The 22,269-nt window shown below is 38.8% G+C and overlaps 1 protein-coding gene across 6 annotated transcripts in view; it reads left to right on the top strand.

Moving 5' to 3' along the window:
• Positions 1-22,269, top strand: part of LIN7A (lin-7 homolog A, crumbs cell polarity complex component) — a 240,793-nt gene that overhangs the window by 93,855 nt on the left and 124,669 nt on the right. For 5 of the 6 annotated variants that reach the window (XM_059936604.1, XM_059936602.1, XM_059936605.1 and 2 more), the window contains one exon: positions 17,562-17,652. The exons of the other annotated variant lie outside the window; for it this stretch is intronic. In XM_059936604.1, the coding sequence (XP_059792587.1) occupies positions 17,562-17,652 (91 nt within the window). The remainder of the gene's footprint in view (positions 1-17,561; positions 17,653-22,269) is intronic. 6 annotated transcript variants of the gene reach the window in all.

The following is a 22,269-nucleotide window of genomic DNA, read 5'->3' as shown; positions in this document are numbered from 1 at the left end:
CTCTATGACATAAATCACAGCAAGATCCTTTTTGACCCACCTCCTAGAGAAATGGAAATAAAAACAAAAATAAACAAATGGGACCTAATGAAACTTCAAAGCTTTTGCACAGCAAAGGAAACCATAAACAAGAAGAAAAGACAACCCTCAGAATGGGAGAAAATATTTGCAAATGAAGCAACTGACAAAGGATTAATCTCCAAAATATACAAGCAGCTCAGTATCAAAAAAACAAACAACCCAATCCAAAAATGGGCAGAAGACCTAAACAGACATTTCTCCAAAGAAGATATACAGATAGCCAACAAACACATGAAAGGATGCTCAACATCACTAATCATTAGAGAAATGCAAATCAAAACTACAATGAGGTATCACCTCACACTGGTCAAAATGGCCATCATCAAAAAATCTACAAACAATAAATGCTGGAGAGGGTGTGGAGAAAAGGGAACCCTCCTACACTGTTGGTGGGAATGTAAATTGGTACAGCCACTATGGAGAACACTATGGAGGTTCCTTAAAAAACTAAAAATAGAACTACCATGTGACACAGCAATCCCGCTACTGGGCATATATCCTGAGAAAACCATAATTCAGAAAGAGTAATGTACCACAATGTTCATTGCAGCACTGTTTACAATAGGCGGGACGTGGAAGCAACCTAAGTGTCCATCAACAGATGAATGGATAAAGAAGATGTGGCACATATATACAATGGAATATTACTCAGCCATAAAAAGAAGCGAAATTGAGTTATTTGTAGTGAGGTGGATGGACCTAGAGCCTGTCATACAGAGTGAAGTAAGTCAGAAAGAGAAAAATACTGTATGCTAACATGTATATATGGAATCTAAAAAAAAAAAAATGGTTCTGATGAACCTAGGGGTGGGACAGGAATAAAAAAACAGACATAGAAAATGGACTTGAGGACACGAGGAGGGGGAAGGTTAAGCTGGGACAAAGTAAGAGAGTAACATTGACATGTATACACTACCAAATATAAAATAGATAGCTAGTGGGAAGCAGCTGCATAGCACAGGGAGATCAGCTCGGTGCTTTGCAACCACCTAGAGGGGTGGGATAAGGAGGGTGGGAGGGAGACGCAAGAGGGTAGGGATATGGGGATATGGGGATACGTATGCATATAGCTGATTCACTTTGTTATACAGCAGGAACTAACACAACACTGTAAAGCTATTATACGCCAGTAAAGATGTTAAAAAAAAATTTATGCAGGAGTGAATTGGTATGTCTTAGAGCAGTGGAGTTATGTTATAGGAACACAACTTTTGAGTGGGATTTGGAACCTAACCCTCATATAAATTGCATTTAATGCCTAAGGGCCTGAGACTGATTCCTGTTCAGTGGGGCCTCAGTAGTTACTGACAGTCTGGAAAGATAGATGTAAGCAGTCAAGGTCATCTCCATACCTTTTCCAAGAATAGTATGCATGTCCAACTGCTCACGTGCAAGATTTAGATTAAAATCCAGTAAACGTTGCCTACTGTGTGCCAGTGACACTTTATCTTGTTAACCTCCTCCTAAGACACAATTTATTTATATTCATTAAGTTTACAGAGGCTGATTTATTAAAACAGAATGGAGTAAATCCTTCAGGCAAACAGAAACATTTTATAATTCTCATCCATCATTTGTTCTCTATTAGGAATTTTATAGTTGTTATAAAGTCAGGAAGAATAGCAAACACACTTACTGCATGCCAGACACTGTTTCAAACAGTTTACATAGATTATGTCATTTGACCTTCACAACAACCTATTCTATAGGTACCATTTATAATACAATTTTACAGGTGTGCAAACAGAGCAAGAGACATTGTCATTTAGCCAGGGTCACACAGGTTCTAATCATTGGATCTAGGATTCAGAATCAGCAGGCTGATTTCAAAGCAGGGACTCTTAACCTTGAAGCCATACTCTCACTGAGCACTGAGTGACTCACTCCTGAGGGTTTCAACTTTGTTTTGACTTAAGTTTAACACAGTACTCCTAAAATTTTAATGCATTTAAGAATTACTGTATAAGGGTATAGACCCCAAATCAAGTTTTTTTTTTGTTTTATTTATTTATTTATTTATTTATTATTTATGGCTGTGTTGGGTCTTCGTTTCTGTGCGAGGGCTTTCTCTAGTTGCGGCAAGTGGGGGCCACTCTTCATCGCGGTGCGTGGACCTCTCATTATCGCGGCCTCTCTTGTTGCGGAGCACAGGCTCCAGACGCGCAGGCCCAGTAATTGTGGCTCACGGGCCTAGTTGCTCCGCGGCATGTGGGATCTTCCCAGACCAGGGCTCGAACCCGTGTCCCCTGCATTGGCAGGCAGATTCTCAACCACTACGCCACCAGGGAAGCCCCAAATCAAGTTTTATAGATGATAGAAGGGGTTTTTCAAGGGCAATCTTTTGCCTTACTAGCTGACTTTAGGATTAACCTTAGGAAGAAGCAATCTCACTGTAATTTGCAAAATCACAGCCAACCTGTGAAGTAAATGCAATGTAAGTAGAAGTCAGTCCTCCCTAACAGGGTGCTGGGATATGCCAATTACAGATAACTTATCTATTCATTAGGGCTCAGAAGTTTTTAGGTAACACTAGTCTACTTGCTGTATTGCAGGTGGTATATAAAATTTAAGATATAAAATAAATACTTAGAAATATATTTTTATTAGCAGTGTTGCCTTTTCAGACAAGTTTTAATCACTCTTCATTTATTTGTTCATTCATTTGTCCCTTTCCTCTTTCCCTTCCTTCTTTCCATCTACTCATCATTCATTCACTACTATATTTTAGGTGTGTAGACAAAATAAAGCAAAATGAAACAAAACTCAAACATGGTCTTGTCCATGTTTAGCTTATGCCCTTTAAAAGAATAAGGAGCTTTCACATTTTTCAGTATTGGTTTAACTCTTAGAAACATGCCCAGTGTTGATCAATGGAACTGGATCTTTTGCCTAAAACCATAGAAAAATTTTAAATGCGTTGAATTATGTCTTCATGTTAATATATTAGAACTCTAATAGATAACATTCTGGTACAAGATAAGGATTATAAGAATCTCATTTGACTTTGGTAAATGCATTTGTTTGTAATCACAATACTTTCTTTTACTGCTAGATAATAGAAATAATGTGTTTAGCCCTAAAAATGTCTGCCTGTTATCAAGCTGGGAGAATCAACTGCAATTGTCTATATTCTATTTTTATATGTCTACTTTTAAAATTTTCTTAATAAAAATTCCTGGATTTTAACTTCTAAACTATTCCAATGATACAAATAGAATTAGGCAAATTTGATGCCCAAATGCTACTGTGTCCAAATGAAAACTTCTAAGTCATGAGTAACACCAGAATATTAATAAATGAAACCTGTAGGAAGTAGAGATTCCAGGCCAGTAAGATGAGGAAGTTCAACCTACATCTCATTCTGGAGGAAACACAGTTACGACCCCTCATTGCAATAAAGTAATGCCCATCTGAAAAGGTCTCATCTGATGGAGGTGTTGCCAAGTTATATTTAACTCGTTTAAATTTTATAACGAACTTGTATTTTGTATAACCAGGAAAATGAGTGTATGACTTATAGTTTCTATACAGTTAAAAGAAAAATAAAAATCACCAATAAGCCTGTGAAACAAATATACAGTATAAGCCTTTCTACCATAGAATGGACTCAGGTTTTTAAAAATTAAAAGACAATTTTCAGTGATTTTTTAAAATCAAAATAGGCCTTTTCTGTCAAAAAAACTTGTGGGGTAAGCAAGGTAATGATAACTATATATATATATTGACCAAAGCTTACAAATTTTGTTTGAGTGTTTGTTTCACTTAATGAAAAGTTGTTTTCCAGAGCTCTCTTTGAAAAGTGAAGACACAAAAGAAAAGTAAGTTTTGTTTATTCCTCTTTAAAAAGGATTTTTGCATTTAATAAAATGACAACTTACAGTCCACAAAATGTTTTATATTTCTTTCTGCCACTTTCAGTTCCCTCAGGATTTATGTAAACGCTTTCCAAATTTAGCAATGGAATGTCTCAAAAAATAAAAATTTGGAAAGGCGATATTAATATTGGTAAAAGGGGTGAACATAAAAGCAAACAAAGAAGTGGAAACTTTGAAGAGTGAGAAGAAGAATAAAATAATACTTAAGAAGACAAGAAGCAAAATACAGGCATTCTTTAATTTACACAAACATTAACTTTCTAAATTAACAAAGTAGTGAAAGAACACTGATAATAAAGTCTCAGATTTAAAGAGAATTTCTACCTGGAGTTGGTGATAACTAGGCAGTAGTATCCTTGACACATTATTATACTATAACCCAGATCTAAATCACATTGTGAAGATGAGGGCTCAGAGAATATGAAAGCCAAATTATTGAAGCAGCATATTTGAAGTCAGAGGTTCTCTACTTACATAGAAGAAACTACTAGTCATTGAGTAGGTGGATCCCAAAGGAAACTACTAAAAAAGAAAAATGACCTGTCGGATGATAATTAAAATGATCTGCAGGCTTAGCACGGACGGTGTACTGCAATCCTTAGCGTGCCGGGGAGACATATAGTAAAATACCTCTTTCCTCACAAATCTATTTTTCAATCAGATTACTTGGTCATATTTTCCGAGGAACTATATTTCCAACTCTATATTGAAAATGAATAGATGAATGGCATTTTCTTTATTTTTTAAATGCCTTGAAAGTCAACTTCACGGACCGTATCTCTTCAATAACCTAAGGAGTCAAGGGAGGAAAACATTCAGACATGGGATATAAATAATAAGTGAAGAAAATACAAGTATAGAGATGAAGGAAAATTGAAGAGCAGAAGTATAAATGCTGCAATTTTACCTACACTTTTTCTCCTGAATGATGTTGAATGCAACAATTAACCTGGCTCTAACCTCCACCCACACCTCCCATTGACTCAGTGGGAACTCTTCACAGAGCTGCAATTATGAGCTGCACATAACACAGAATTGTTAACTTGCTCATTTACCATCTCTCCTATTTCCTAAATTTATTATCTCATCTCCTACTATGAAGGTTCCACTGATATCAAATGCGGATACTTTATGTCTCAAGAGCTATAATATTTATATATATATCTCATGTGAAAATGAAAGATTAAAAATCTCATATCTATGGTTAAAATATGTCTTTCACACATATGAATCTCTGTTTTATATGACCACTAGTCTGAATAAAAATGCCAATCACTATGTACTAACACATTATGATGCTGAAAATCTAGGGTGGGAATTTTGTCTGCATCAAGACTTGGGGTAAGGAGAGGAAGATACCTCCCGCCTGATAATACAATTTCTACAGGCTCAGTAACATGTTCCATTTTTTTCTTCAGGCTTTGTCTCTAATTTTAAAACTGATGTTAATATTAATCAGAATTGACAAAAATGACCCAGTATAGGCACCACCATTTGAATCTTTATAGCCACTCTCTGTCCTCATTTAGTTCATTTTCCTCAAAACATTTCAACTGAATGAATGTATTATTATCATTATTTCAAAGCTTACCTTGGAATGAAGAAGTTTTCTAAATAATTCCCTAAAACGTCTCCTAATGAATATCTTATTTTCTATGTAATAGCAGTATTTTCATTATATCCTCTCCATAACAAAATCTCTCATTTTTTTTTCCTGTTATTTCATTGTTCTTTTTATACTACCTGGAGATAAGCTACTACAGTTAGTAGGAGCTCACAAAAGAGCAAAGAGTTTGGGGGGATATATATACAGTGCCGTTTTAGGGAAGATGTGAGGTGTTAAGAAATCTTGAGTCCTCAGAATTTCAAACTTTGGCCACTTCTTACTTTTCCTTTGTATACTAGAGATACTTCTTTAGCCAGAGTCAAAAGCCTTCAAAAAAGTAATGTTTCATATCTTCCGTGATGAACAATGAAGAAAATGGCATTGAGTGCTATCCAACCAATCAACCAAGCTATAGTTTGGTGTGAAGGCCTGTCTGTGTGACCTCAGAATGGGTCTTTTCTCTTCATATGTGACTAGAACATCACCAGTTGATATGGATAATTTTGACTTTCTGCTACTCTATTTAGAATTTGTAATCATTTTTCTATAATAAATTTTAATATACTATTTCAAGAAGAACGTCCTCACCTTCCAGCTCAAAAACTTTAATGGCCTTCTGAATAAATTCTAAACTTTTCTGAGTGACTTCCAAAGCCCCCTGTGGTACCTGCCATTCCCCTTCCCTACCAGCTTCTTTCTAATCTTAATATTTTGCTACTTCCTTCACATCTTCCATGTTTCAATAATAACATGCATGCCATTGCTTCCTGAGGCATACATTTACACATTCTGTTCAGTTCAACTGAAATGTCTATTCAGTTCTACCTCCACCTAAAAAATCCTTCTGTTTTTAAAGATGCAGCATAAATGACATGTCTTTCATGATGCCTACCATGTTCCATGTAATCCTTTGTTCATATATTTTAATGTTGTGGCATTTACCAAGCCCTACCTTATTCTGGAGATAATTATGACAGCTATATGTTACTGTAGGGCAGGGGTCACATTTTATCTATCCTTTTCTTCTAAATCTCCACAGAATATAGTAGAGCAAATACCTTGTACAAATTAAGCAATCAATAAATATAGTGAACTAATTTTTCATTGTAAAATGCATTTAAAGTGAAGTTTATCTTCTAGGAAAAATGATTATTTTACTTATTCTTTTATTCACTAGTGTTTATTGAGCACTGGTTTTATGCCAAGCAATGAATATACAGTGGCAAACCAAACATTGTCTCTCTGCTCATGAAATTTACAATCTAGTGTTATAGTGAAGTATAAAAAGCATTGAACTGATTGTCACTTGGCTTTCAGTCTGAGCCCTGTTCCTCACTAGCTAGGAAAAGTTGGGCAGATGATTTAATCTCTCTGGATCTCATTTTCCACTATTGGTCAGATTTGATGTTCTTTAACATCCTTAATGGCTCAAAAATATCATTATATTTTATTTTGACTCTGGAGGAATACATTTGGGTGGATGCAACTTGTTCAATAGTATATATGTCAATATCAATGCTGTCTTTTTTTTAGAATTAAGTTGCTTTCTCTCTGTTCAGACCAAATACAGTAAGAGTATGTGTGGGTATTTACTAAGTAATATCAAATAGTCATGAAAAATAGTAATCAGCTTCAAACAAATATTTCAGTAGGCCTAATATAATTTACTAAATGTTAGTAATAAATATAGGACTGGTATGTATTGCTTTAGACAAATGATGACCATATTGAAAATTCTTGGCCAGGAAGTTCCCCAGAGTAATGAGAGATCCTTCCATTTATGTTCACTCAATCAGGCAGTAATGATGGAAAAGATAACTTTCCCAAATCAGTTCTGTGCTTAAGAAGGAACTAGGATACTAAAGAATGGCTAGTATTTAAACGTGCTCAAGTCTCCCCTTAAACATACCATTAATGTTCCATGTTTGGAGAAGTCATTTCTGAATCCCTAAACATTGATTTAGGTTATAGATTCTCACTGTACCATGTACTTCCCTTAATAGTATTTGTAACTATTTTAATTGAGAAGTAATTCCACAGATACCAATAGTTCCAGTAGAGTATCAGTGGTCTTGATTACTGCTTTATCTTCAGGGCTTTATCTTCAGTGCACAGGGCTTGGTGCATAGCAGCCACTTGACATGAAACTATATAATGAATGAATGAATGTATTTTCTTTCTCTCTCTCTCTATCTCTCTCTAACACACACACACACACACACACACACACATACTTCTGAAGCAAATAGCTTTCATAACTACCGGTAATAAAATTTGCTCTTAAGCTTTAAAAAAATCACCACTAAGTTGATTTTTTTAAATATTTGAGGAGCGGTACAGGAAGGAGTAGTAGAGGGGAAAAAAGAGAAGAGCTCATGATGGTGATCACTGCCCCCTAAAAATTGCTGAATACACACAGCCACACATTCTCCTCCTAGGAGGCCCTCACCTGTCATCTCCAGGGATCAGGAAAAGCAAGCACCTTAGATGCTGCCACTGCCTATTAACTGTACTGAAAAACATTATCCCTTGCATTAAAACTATATATCCATCTTTTTTAATATCTCTGTATTACCGAATTGTGATAATGTATGTCAACAATTCATGTGCAGAGTTCAAAACTGACTTCAGTATGGAAATTCAAAAATGAATATTTGTGTGTCCATGCATGCACACACACACACACACACACACACTCACACACACTTAAAGTCGACACCAAACAGAAATTTTTAAAAAACACTAGTAGTCTTTTGGGATAGAGACAATTTTCGTGACCTTTTGTAAATACAAATTTGACACAGAGTGTAGTTGCAATAAAGATAAGACCAGTAGAGAGCACTACATGCATTAACATTTAAATATTCTTTTGAATACTAACTAGTAACAACATTGAATGAAAGAATAGTATTTCTCACTTTAAATTACTTAGAGTTTTCTCTAATTAGTGCATCAATGTGTTACTTTATTTGAAAAAACAAGGTACTTAAACATCTTCTTGTGTTTTCATTGTGTTCCTATCTCATTTGGTGGAAATAAAACCTTCAATAAAACAAATATCCAAAAGTGGATTGTTTTAGGCTCTTAATTTTTAACTTGCTTTAGACACTGTTAGCTTCTCAGTTGAAAATTGTGGTGATCATCATTGATTTATTGGATTGCTGGATGGTGCTTCATACCACATATTTTGAAGACAAAAACGGTCATCAGTCTATGGCAAATAGTTTTTTTCAATCACTTTGGCATTTTAGGTTCAATTAAATATGACAGTTCTATAGAAAAGAGGTATCAATTCTCATGGGATAGAATGCCTACAGTGAAGCAGGAATAACATGGCTGCAGGTATGATAATCTGAGAGCATTATCATTGAAAAGGGCCACATTAGTCCTGGGTTATACGGAAGTACAGTTATAACCGAGTGGAATTTATGCTCATAAAGATGATATAAACAAGAAAGATTTTCCTTCTTAATGCTGTTTGAGATAGCAAAAACCTAGAAACAACCTGAAAGTTCATCTATAAGAGAAGATTTCAGTGGAATTTTTTGAAGTAGTTAAGAGAGATTTTACATATATAATGTATTGATATGAAAATATCACTAGATAAAATAATCAAGGTGTAAAATATGGTATATAAGGCTATTTGAGTTTTTAAAAAGATATGTGAACACACATGTATGTGTATAGACACATATATATGTGTATGTACATATGATTTCTGAAAGAAGACACAAAAATCCCTGTTAACGTTGGTTACTTGTGGTAAGATTTTGTAATACCTATCAAGAATTGTTTTCCATGTGCATGTTCTTACACTTAACATTTCAAAACAAAATTCCTCGTTAAAAAGAAAATATATTAACTACATAAAAGACTTAATAGTTTACTTGCTTGTCCCAGGTTTAAAATGGCAGAGATTTGCTTTCTTTCTTCATTTATTTGCAATTGCTTTGATTTGGGGTCTAGACAAAAATATTTGTTTGGCTTGATTTGCCACTACTGATCTATGCAAAATTCGAGGTGACAGGAACCTGATGATATTTAGAGTTAAAACATTTTTCATTTGCCTTATTTTTTTAAAAATTTTTATTCTAGTTAAATCCTCAAGAAGCCAAAATAAAGTCATAATTGTATTTATTATGCAGGTAAATGCTTTGAGCAAGAAGTAAAATTAAGAAATCACTGAAAGAGGAAGTTTCTCAGAGACACTGTATTTCAGGACGGTGTCTTGCATAGCTGCGGACTTGGGGAATGGCACAATAAGATTATAAGCATCAGAGAGATCCACCTACACGAGCAAGGGGATAAGAATTCATTGAGGACCGGAAAAGCAGGAAAGGCAGAGAAGCAGAGAATGAGGCACTTAGTTTAAGAAAAACATCATTTGACCCCACTGAGAAGTTTTAGGAAAAAGATATTACACTTTATGCTTCAGGTTGAGCCTAAGAAAGATCACATTTAAATGCAAACCGATTAAAATTGTAGTGATTTTTGCTTTAATTTAGAGAACTGGAGGATAAAAATAAGAGTTTATAACTCTCTCCTGAATGTGGTGTCCATGCTAATGTTGCATTTTGCTCTCAAACTTGCTAATTACTGGCAGTACGGCCCTCAGCACACCTACAGTAAATTCTGTTACTGCCTCATTTACTGTATTGTGTCACAATCTGCGAAGAATTTGAAGATGGCCTTTTCATCTGTTTCTTCCTAATATTCCTAATTAATTCCATTGTACCAGAATTTGAGAGAAGTAAGTTGGGCAGGATTAAGAAAAAAAATGAAAGTCAGGAACTGAGGTGCTTTTCAAGAGAAAGCCATTTAAACCATATTTTAAATAAAGCTAAAGTTTGAAACAAACAAATAAGCCTTGAACATCCTTAGTGTCCTTTTTAAGGATCAAGGCAATAGAGTTCTCTGATCACCATGGTAAGATTCTCTAGTAACATAGGCACCCAATTATGATAATCTTGTCCCTCCTTTTCTTTAGTTCTCATGAAATCCCATATAAGATCTGGTCCACTTGGTTAGCAATCTTTTGATTCAAAATTGCAAAGAGTAGCTTTCTCCTCAAAGGTGTGACATTTTATTATCCGCGTACAGGAAAGAAAATATCTCCAAGTCTCCTCTAAAAGTGAATGTAGGGACTTCCCTGGTGGTGCAGTGGTTAAGAATCTGCCTGGCAATGCAGGGGACACGGGTTTGAGCCCTGGTCCGGGAAGATCCCACATGCCATGGAGCAACTAAGCCCGCGTGCCACAACTACTGAGTCTGTGTGCTACAACTACGGAAGCCCGCGCACCCAGAGCCCGTGCTCTGCAACAAGAGAAGCCACTGCAATGAGAAGCCCTCGCACCACAACAAAGAGTAGCCCCCGCTCGCTGCAACTAGAGAAAGCCCACACGCAGCAACGAAGACCCAACACAGCCAAAAATAAATAAAATTAAAAATTAAAAAATTTATTTAAAAAATAAATAAATAAAAAATTTAAAAAACACATTCCTTTAAAAATAAAATAAAATAAAAAATAAAAGGGAATGTAAACTGCCTCCAGGAAGCATTCAAAGAATCCAGACTTTTTTTTTTATTGTGTATGCCTTTAACATACACAAATTTATGCTATCACTTATTCTTGTTGATACATCATTGTGTAATTCATACTATGCCTTTCCATTGATGCTTCTCTCTCCTTTCCATATATTTTGTAATTCCTCAGAAATAACATGAATGTCTCCTATTTCTTCTAACTCCATCCCAGGCCCAGCATCCTTGTCAGTACTCCATCAAATACAGGGTAGATATGTTATTTTTAAAAATTTTTGTATCAAACACAATGTGACTTATTTTCTGATCATTCTAATGTTGCCTGCTTCCTGCTGCATGTTTCATCACAACTTTCTATTTTATTTTCCTTGTGGACTTCATGGTATGATGGCAAATGTTTAACAACTAGCTTTCCTGAGGAAAAAACAAAGCTTCCATATTTAGTATTTGCCAATATCCATGGTGTAAACACTCCCACCATGGCCAGTCTAAAGATACCAATGTGATGTCACTAAAAGTGACGTTGGGGCAAGATGCGCATAACTGGGTCTCACATAACAGTGTGAACAGGCTTCAGCATGTCACTGTGGTTCTTACTAGTACCTAAGATTATCTGATTTATTGTTTATTTGTGTTTTATCTGTTTCCCTTCATAAAAACTAAGCTCCATAAGGAAAGTCACTCCCTCCATGTTTACCGCTGAACATAGAGCAGTGTCTGGCATATACAGTAGCAGGTGCGTCATAAAGATTTGTTGGATAAAAGCATAATTGTAGACTCAAAATTGAGTATATTAAAAAATTTTAAGATGCGATGGTAATAAAAATATTTTTAAAAAACCATTAAAGTTTGTGGGTTCTAAAAGTTCAGAAATATCTCCTGAGTAGATGAGAGAAAGAGATGAGTCCAGTATCACTTTTAAAAATCATTTTATCTTGCCTCTCTTGCATTTATTAGGTTTTCCCAATGGTGTAACTATGAGGTGGGGATGCATAAAGAAAAAAGGAAAATTGTAAGCTTTGAATTTAAATTTCATTATAAAAGATCAATCATAACTTCTGTGAAAATAGAAAAATGTTCATTTCAAAATGAAACAAAAACATCATTTTATATTCTATGAATTAAATAGGCATAAATGAAATATACAATTACCAGAAAGACTTTTTGCACTTATTACATGTGCTATTGCCTATGGCAGAATCAGAGCAAACATTAATTATTATATTTATTATTTGCATGATAACTGGTAATGTAAAATAATGCAAATAAGACCCTACAAGTGAGGATTATTCAGATTTCAGAATTCTTTCAGAGTTTTAAAAAATTTCTTTTGAGGACTTCCCTGGTGGCGCGGTGGTTAAGAATCTGCCTGCCAATGTAGGGGACACGGGTTCGAGCCCTGGTCTGGGAAGATCCCACATGCCGCGGAGCAACTAAGCCCATGCGCCACAATGACTGAGCCCGCGCTCTAGAGCCCACAAGCCCGCGTGCTGCAACTACTGAAGCCTGTGCGCCTAGAGCCTCTGCTCCGCAACAAGAGAAGCCACCACGTTGAGAAGCCCGCACACTGCAACAAAGAGTAACCCCTTCTCAGTGCAACCAGAGAAAACCCATGCACAGCAACGAAGACCCAACACAGCCAAAAATAAATAAATTAAAATAAATAAATTTAAAAAATTTTTTTGAAAGAAATGAAAAATAATTAAAATCGACATATTATATTTTTATTTCATCTTCAATTTTCTAACATCCAACACTGAATTAAGTAACTCTTTATTTCATTCTGATGTTAGTAGTTTTTAATGTCGATGCTACAACACAATTTTTTTTTCTTAGCCTGGATAGTCTGTACATTTCATTGTATGATGGGCACAAAGCTATCCATGAGAGGTTCATTACATTTCTGTTAATTACATTATCTTTCACAACCTGACTCTCAGTGGCCCTGTTTAGGCTTGTTTTTCTTGTGCTCCAAATTGAACTGCCTATTTTGCCCAAATGCACCATGTCTGCTCTCCCATCCCTGGCTTTTCTCTCCCACTTCTCAGAATGCCCTTTTCCCTTATCTCTGTCTTTTGTAATCCTGACATTATTCTAGACTCAATTCAGTCCTCAAATTATTCATTCTCTGCACAGCACATAGTCACTAATTGATCTCTTTCTTGTTTGTTTCTTAGTTTGTTTATTGTCTTTCTCTCCCGTATAGAATATAAGCCAAGTGAGAACAGGGCCTTTTCTTGTTCACTGCAATATCCCAGTGCCTAGAACAGCGTCTGGGATATAGTAAGTACGGTATTTATTGACTGAACAGACAGATAAGTAGTTATTAAAACAAGTTTAAGATTCAGATATTTTACCGTGAACATACTTGCCACTCAGTTTAAAAAAGCTCGAAGGAGAGAATAATATAGTAAGATTCTCTATGATTATTCAAAAAAAACACAAACCTTTATATTCCAAAGTATAGGTTGGCACTTCATCTTAATCTAGTGCTATTTTGACAAAGCTGTGAGAATTAAAGAAGATAACATGATATCGTGACTCAGTCAAAAATAATTTCTAACACCCAAGGCTGAAAGAATTCCAGTTCGTAGGTGCTATTTTCCTCATACGAAACTGTGCTTATTATACTCCATTTATAATCTAACTAAACACATTTTCTTGGTATGCTAATGCTTTATTCAAACCTTCTCTTGATTTTGTCATTTAATTCACAAAGATTCAATTAAATGAAAGAGACCTTAACGTAACTTTGAATGAATTTTTTAACAAGAAGAGACTTTATATTCAGAATAGGTAGTCATTTTAATATTAACCTGTATTTATATAAAATGGAACCAGTGTCATAGTTCTTTCCTCCTTTGACCTAAATTTCCTCCATGCATTTCTCTCTTTGAGTATATCTCAAGGATAACAAAAAAGAGAAAGGATACACACACACACACACACACACACACACACACACTCATATATGGAACTCTGAAATAAAAGGCTGAAATCACTAAATCTTGAATAATGCAAGATGAAGTGTGTTTCTCAGTGGAAAGCACAGAGGCTCTTGAATACAGGTGCTATTTTGTTTTTAAAGACATTTACCTTTTTAAAAAATTTTATTTTATTTATTTTTTGGCTGCATTGGGTCTTCGTTGCTGCGCGCAGGCTTTCTCTAGTTGCAGTGAGCAGGGGCTACTCTTTGTTGCGGTGCGTGGGCTTCTCATTGTGGTGGCTTCTCTTGTTGCAGAGCACGGGCTCTAGGTGTGCGGGCTTCAGTAGTTGTGGCTCGCGGGCTCTAGAGTGCAGGCTCAGTAGTTGTAGTGCATGGGCTTAGTTGCTCCACAGCATGTGCTATTGCCTATGGCAGAATCAGAGCAAACATTAATCTTCCCGGACCAGGGCTCGAACCCATGTCCCCTGCATTGGCAGGCAGATTCTTAACCACTGCGCCACCAGGGAAGCCCCAGGTGCTACTATTTTTAAGCAAGTTGCTTAACCTCTCTGAGTCTCAGTTTACTTATCTATAAAATGGGATAATAATATCTAATCCTCTGGGCTGAAAAGATAAAGAGAAACCAACCTAGCTCCAAGCCTGGCATATAAAGAGTTCAATAAGTATTTCTGAATTAATGAATTTCATTGAAAATAAAGGTGCCACAGAGGTAAATTACTATATATCATTTAATGAAAAATTGCACTGATTGTGTAACCAAATAGCTAAAAGTATAATCACAGGTGTTTTTAACAATTCCCTGAATAATACACAATCAGCAAAGCAATACACATGTGAATGGATCAAGTATATTGACCTTTATGAAACACTGTGGTTGGTACAGGAGTGGTCCAGGCAGTTACTCAAGAGACTTAAGCATGGTCATATCTACCAAAGCAATACAGTAGATTAAGGATATTTTCTTATGTTTCTGCATGTCTCAATTAGAAATTCACAAGTGTTATTAGAGACAGTAGTTATTCATCCTTCACAAAAAACAAAATCTAACAGATAATGAATTGTTTATTATTCATTTTTTACACCTGTGCAGACATAAGCTAAAGGCATTGAACTTGCCACTATTAGAAATAATAACTAACGAATATATGGTGATTTGTGCTTTCTCGTCCTGTCTTTTTCAATCCATACAAAAACCCTACAGAGTCAACACAGAGGGAGAATGGTAGAGTAAATTTTCAATTAGGGAGCTCAAAGCATAAGTCCAGAAACATTCTATTAAATGTTTGGTGCTGAGGCTACATCCGGAAACAAAAAGACAAAAAGCCTACCTTCACGGACTTCACAATCTGGGATTTGTATTGAAATTATGGCTTTTAGATTTATGAATCAAGCCACTAAAGTACATATTCACAATACAGGATGTTGTTAAGAACTACATTAGTGGCCAAGGGATTTGTATGTTCTTTTGGTCCTCAGTGATTGAATGAGGTTTGATATTTTGTGCAAAGCCTTGGAACATACTCTGTTGTTATCGTCCACAGTTCAACTTCTGTCTATTGTTTGATTTAGGGGAGATGAATAATGATAGTCCACCAGAACTGTTGCTTCTTCCTGTCTCCCACAGCACTTCCCTTCTGCGGTGCTTAGAGCACTTACTGCTCTCATTCTTGCTCAGAGCTTGCTCATATTCTCACAGCCAGCTCATTATTTGTCTCCCAACTTGTACTGAGCACTGTCTAGAAAAATGGCCACGTCTCATTAATCTTTGCATGGCTAGCGCCTAGCAGAGTGTTGCCGTACAGTTCAGGTGGGATGTATGTTTGTCGTATGAATATATTTGTATATACTTCACTGTTTTCAAAGCACATACATGTGCATGATCTCATCAGACCCTCACAAAACTCAGTGAGATTGCAGGGAAGGATTAGTTCCCTCATTTTACAGAACCTCAGTGAGATTGAAGATTACATCTGTCCCCTTGTTTGACAGATGAAGAAACTGGGGATCAGTGAGAGATTTGATTCCTGAAACGCACATAACTAAGACTTAAATTTCCAGATCAGTGTTCTGTCTAAACACTTTCTGAAAAGCACATAACTAACACTTGAATTTCAAGATCAGTGTTCTGTCTACACACTAAATGAAAATTTAGGCATGCTGAACTATGATTTTCCTTATGTCTTTAAGGTCTGTTAGGTGTTTGGCCAATCATTTATGACTTTCTCAAATCACTGGTGAAATCTTGTTTGTTAGTTTTTTTTCAAATGTAAACCATGAGATGGGAAAGGTTTTCAGAAACCATCCATATTGTAATCAGAAGACAATGACGTAGATTATATGCAAATATTTTGCTGTAAAACTGTGTCTGTCTTCAGGAGTATATTGCTAGCCAAAACAATTCTGCTCTGTCATAGGGAAGGTGATGGAGGCAGCTTTGTCATTTCCAATCCTGAACCCATAGTCATCACCCTTCTGCTTACACAAGATTTCTATATGCCTCTTAATTTCTTGATCAAAAAAATGAGAGTCCCTTCAGTGGCAAGATAGTGAAAGCAGTCTGTTGGGGTGAAGGGGTCACAGCTAATAGTTGAAGGTTCTAGTAACTGAATCTTGATCAACTGACTCTAAAGTCACCCTTTTAAAAACATCACCTCCCATTAGATTACAGGCTTTTGGAAGGCAGGGACTGTATTGAATCCCCAAGTCAGGCCATGGCTTAGTTCAATTCCTGTCACATATGTTAATTAATCAGCAAGTGGCAACGCTGAGGATCAGCCTGGAAGAGTGCTAGGGACATGTTTCTCAAACTTAGTGATAGAAACTTCTCTTTGTGTTTTTAATTGTTTTCTCATTGTGATTTTTAATTTAAAACCATTATTAAGAAGTTTGCTTGTGAGATAAGTTATTTTCTAGGCAATATACCCAGGTCTTTAACGGGGGCCTAGTGATGGAACTCTGGCTTTAACTCAGTTATCTTGTGTACTGTTAATGAGTCAACATTCCAAAATAAACTTTAACAGAAATTAACAGCAACTACAATTAAACCCCAACATTTCTGAACTAGAAGCATTTTCTTTCTAGGGGATGGGATTAAGGGGTTGACAAATTCTCTTAATCGGAAAAAAATCATCTCTCTGCCTCCCTCCCCTCCATCCCCTCCCTTTCATTCTTCTCCCTTCCCCCAGACGCACGTACACTCTGACCATTTTGTTTGAGTGGAAAGTTGAAAGAAAGCAACACACTAGCTACACGCATCCAGCGCTCCTTGGGGTGGAAGAGCAAAGTTCTAGGGCAGAGCCTTCCTTGCCAGAGCCGGCGATGCTTTCGCTCTCCGGTACCTGCTCAGCTTCACGCCGCATCTGAAGGTCCGCCCCTCGTGGAACAGTTGCGTCTCCATCTGGCTGCCAACCCACCCAAGCCTCCTCAACCACCACCTTCCCTCCTTGCCCCCTCCTTTCCGTCTTCCCTCTTCACCCCGCCCCCAATCTCCTCCTCTTTTTCTCACTACAAGCGGTTGCTGATGCTGAAGCTGAGCGTCACTTCGGCTCCCACGGCAGACATGGCGACATTGACAGTGGTCCAGCCGCTCACTCTGGACAGAGGTAAGGGAGCAGCTCACCCGCCAGGCCATTGCGTCCCCTCTGCCTCCCCCTCTGCCCCCGCCAACTCCCACCGGGACCGCCAGACGCGCTCGGGCAGGGGGAGCAGGGCAGCGAGGACGAGCGAAGAAGGCTTTCGCGCTGAGAGCAGGATACTTTCTTCCCCTTTTCTCTGCCCGCCACGTCCCCGCTGCCCCCTTCACGCCTCACTCGCCCGGCACAAGGGTGCCTTCGCCGGGCTCCGGCGCCCCCGCCGCCACTCCCAGCCCCTCGCCGGATCGCCTCCGGGCCGCCGGCTTTGTTGGAGCGGAGGCGCGGGGATCGCTCGGCGCCCGCCCGGGTGTCGGGGTTGGTGAGGGGCAGGGAGGAAGCTTGCCGTGCCGGGCGAGGGCGCCTGCAGCCGGAGACCGGGGAAGCCTGGCGAGTGAGCCGCTTGCCAGCCTACGCTGCCGGGGGCCTGGGAGGAAGGAAGTTTGTCCCCGCGCCGGGGGGCGAGGGTCCGTCAGGCTGCGGGTGCCCGGGCAGCCGCCCGGGGGCGGACAAGGCGTACCCCGTGTGACCTGTGCCGGGGCGCACGGCGGCTGGGCTGCGGCGGCGGGGAGCTGCCCTCGGCCGAAAGGGCAACGCGGAGCGCGGGCAGCCTTGCCGGGGCCGGGGCGCAGCGTCGCGGCAGCCGTGCCCTGCTCTCCCGGGCTTCGCGCTCTGAAGGCGCCAGGGGTCGCGTCTGCCCTCGTCGCCGGCGGCTCTCCGGCAGTGGCAACTCACAGTTTCTCCTGCCCCAGCCAGCCTCGTCCTCTCCCAGCCCTGTGCCACCGCGGTGCCCCGACTGCGGAAGGCGCTGGGACGCAGCGCAGGCTGGGTTGAAATTCAACTTCTGACCTCCGACCCTGTGCGTCCTGCTCTCTGACTTGACTGGGGAAGCAAGGTTTGCTTCCTTCCCAGGCCCTCCCCAAGCCTAAGGATGGAAACCTCCGCTGCGATCTCGGCCTCTCCGGTGCATCCGTGCGGGGTTATACCTGTCCTTTGCGTGTTCGAGTTTCCTTTCTGGCTTCCGACGTCCAGTTATGAATGCGCTGAGTCTCACGACTCTGCAGCGGAGGACACCTGCTCGTCCTGGTCCGCAGCGGCAGGATTTAGGACCGTGGGCGGCCATTTGGAAATGGTGTGCTCAGATGAAAATGATTTAGTCCGATGTGCCTCTAAAAATATTCTTTCTAGCGGATTAAACTGGACTGTGGGGCAAGGCAAAAGAGCATCCTGCTGCGAGTACAGTGAAAAAGCCAGGGCAAACTTAGTGAGGTTTTTAATTTGGAGAGATTGTGGGTGACTTTAACGTAATCTGTTGGCGCCAGAGCGGATGTTATGTGGTGCCCATAGCAACCTTACTTGGGGTAGGAGTTGAAAGATAAAAAAATAATTGATTTTATGTTGGAAAATGTTGGTTTGCAAGCTAGTAAATTAATAACAGTAGTTTAAAAGGTAAGAAATCCATTGCATAATCCATGATTTTTCCCCAGGATCATCATCTGCACTAAGCAGGATAAATCCATTGCCTCTAAACACCAAACAGATGGCAAGCTATTAGAAATTATGGATTTCCCAAGTATTTCTGTTTTAATGTAATGAGATCTTATATTGTCCCATTCCTAAATCATAGTCTTTAACATCCCAAGTTAAACGACTACGTTAGGAGAGAAAACGAACAAGCAAACAAACTCCAAGAAAAGTACATACCTGAGGAATTTTATATACTACTACTACTAAAAACATTTCACTTTGGGGGGTCTTACTTTAAATGCCTGGATCAGTTGTGGAGAGGAAGTGCAATCAGACTAAGTTCTATTCTTTGTTCTTGTTCACAGCCAGACTGTACCTGTCCTTCCCAGTTGTGATTAGGTTCATGGAATAAGTAGCTCAAGAGGCAGGGTGGGTGAGACAGTGAATGTATCTGAATATATTCACCAGCAGCTCACTGCGCGGTCTGTAATTTACAGATGGTGGGTTACTGGCATCATTACTGTACATGAAGTCAATACATATTAATAATTTCCCCTATACTTTATTAAAATATAATTAACTGATTAATTACATCATAAATTGATGAAATAAACTGATAAAAATTTTCCTACAAAAAATAAAAATCTCTTCAAAGAGAGAGCCCAGTAATACTTATCTGGCTCCTAGCTGTAACTCTGATACTCACTTTGGAGTAGTTGGTTAGCCTCTTTGGGCATCAGTTTTCCTCTATGGCACATAAGGAGTTTGGATTAAATGATTCTGCCACTGTGCAGCTTTAACAGTCTAGAATTCAATGAATTAAAATTAGGACTCAGTTTCTGGTCACCTACTGGAAGATTTTGCAGATCACTTCCTCTCCCACCTCTTCCAGGTGTCCTTTGATGTGCTCTGAGGTCACCCGCTACTTTGGCCTCATCAAAGCATTTCTCAAACTCTGTTGCATTTTTCTCCTCATTGAACGGAACTCCTTGAGGGAAGAGACCATTTCTAAATTCATCTTTGTATTCTCAGTGCCTGCTATAGTCCCTGATCACGGCAGAAGAACAAAAATTAATGTAAATTAGTGTAAGTGAACTAAGGATTTTAACAACTTAAGCACCCTTAAACTATAAGGGTTTCATAGTGAACAGGGGTACGCTCATAGATTCACAACATTTTTTTTTAAATTTTTATTTATTTATTAATTTTTATTTTTGGCTGTGTTAGATCTTCGTTTCTGTGCGAGGGCTTTCTCTAGTTGTGGCAAGCGGAGGCCGCTCTTCATCGCGGTGCGCGGGCCTCTCACTGTCGTGGCCTCTCTTGTTGCGAAGTACAGGCTCCAGACGCGCAGGCTCAGTAGTTGTGGCTCACGGGCCCAGTTGCTCCGCGGCATGTGGGATCTTCCCAGACCAGGGCTCGAACCCGTGTCCCCTGCATTGGCAGGCAGATTCTCAACCACTGCACCACCAGGGAAGCCCTGATTCACAACATTTTGACCCTGGAAAGAATGGCAGGGAGAACATAGGCCAGTGGTTCTTCAACTTTCTTTTCCCCCATGCACTTGACAGATTTCCATCAGCAACCATAGCTCACTTATCTGTGATTATTAACCAAGGGGGATTGTGGCAGGTGAGCACAGGAGAAAAGGAAAGAAGACACTGCATAAAGCCTCCTAAGGGCATCTCATCAAGCAAACCCAAATACGTAATCCATATGTATTCTGCTGGTTCTTTTCTAGCATCTTCATTTTTCAAATGAAAAACATGAAAGAAGCAATGATAAGAGATGTTTTCAAGATTACTCTACTGGTTAGTGGGAGATTTTATGCTAAAATCTCATTTTTCTTGTTTGATGCCCTTTGGCATTATCAACAGATTCATCTGGAATCTTCAGGGCAGAGGTTTTAAGCAAACAAATCAAAGCTATGGCTTGAAATTAAGATTGATCCCTCCCAGAATTCAAAAGATATTATGTGAAAGTAAGAAGCTCAGAAGTCTGCGCTAGTCTCCTGGGTCTTGTCTGGGAAGCAAGCCTTTGCCAGAACCAGGCTGGGCCCTGAAAGGATAAACAGGGTGGCTTCAGGTTTTCACTGCTCTGCGTATATCCTAAACTCTTTTCCATCTGCCATTAAGACCTCAGGTTAACTCTGTGGGGGCTTATGGGTGGCTGTGGTCACAGCAAGTTCTTGTTCACGCTGGTCCCAGTCCTCAGGATTGCTTATTGAGTGCCTACAGCAAGTCAGACCCTTCTGTGGGATTGCTATACACTGGTGAGCTAAACAGACTCCACATAGTCTTCATGGTAATTAGAGCTTAAGGAGGGAAAGAAATTACACACACACACACACACATACACACACACACACACACTCATTCAAACCATTCATTCATTCAATATATATTCATTTATCACCTGCTATATACGAGATGCTACAGGAATGCCAGAGACAAAGTTTCTGCTTTTATGGTCCTTAAGAGTCTAGTGGGGAAAACATAATAAGTTAGGAATTCATTCATTCATTCAACAAATTATTGAGTGTCAGCCTTATGGCAAGCACTGTTTGAAGCAATATGGTGGTCCTAATGAACAAAGTAGATAAAGCCTAATGGAGTTTGCATACTAATGAGAGAACCACACACTGAACACATAGGTATACAACTATAAGTGCTAGTGAGAAAAAGTAAGACTGAATCAAAGAGAGTGATGGGCTACTGTTTGAAACTTGATAGTCAAGGAAGACCCTTTCCTCCGAGTTGGTGACATTGGAGAAGAGACCCGATGAAAGTGAGGAAGCAAACTTTGCAGATATCTGGAAGAATGTGCTCTGGAGAAGGACCTCACGTGTGCATCCTGGGAGCATCAAGAAAGTCAGTGTGAAAATGTGAGCACAGGGAAGAGTGGCAAAAAATGGGATTTGTGAATTGGTGGCCAGGGGCCAGATGATGTAAGTTATAATTAGGATTTTAGATTAGTTGAAAATATGAAGTGCTCTGAAAACAATAAACATGACAGGAGGATAGAGAATAATGGGGAAGGACCTATTTAGATGGTGTTGGTCAAAGAAGGCTCACTGAGAAAGTAAAATTTAATCTGAGCTCTGGTGTATTAATAAGATCCTTAGGA

This window comes from Balaenoptera ricei, chromosome 10 (genome assembly GCF_028023285.1).
Source record: "Balaenoptera ricei isolate mBalRic1 chromosome 10, mBalRic1.hap2, whole genome shotgun sequence".
Taxonomy (NCBI): Eukaryota; Metazoa; Chordata; class Mammalia; order Artiodactyla; family Balaenopteridae; genus Balaenoptera; species Balaenoptera ricei.
Note: the sequence above shows the minus strand (reverse complement) of the source record. Positions and strands in the feature narration are given on the sequence as shown.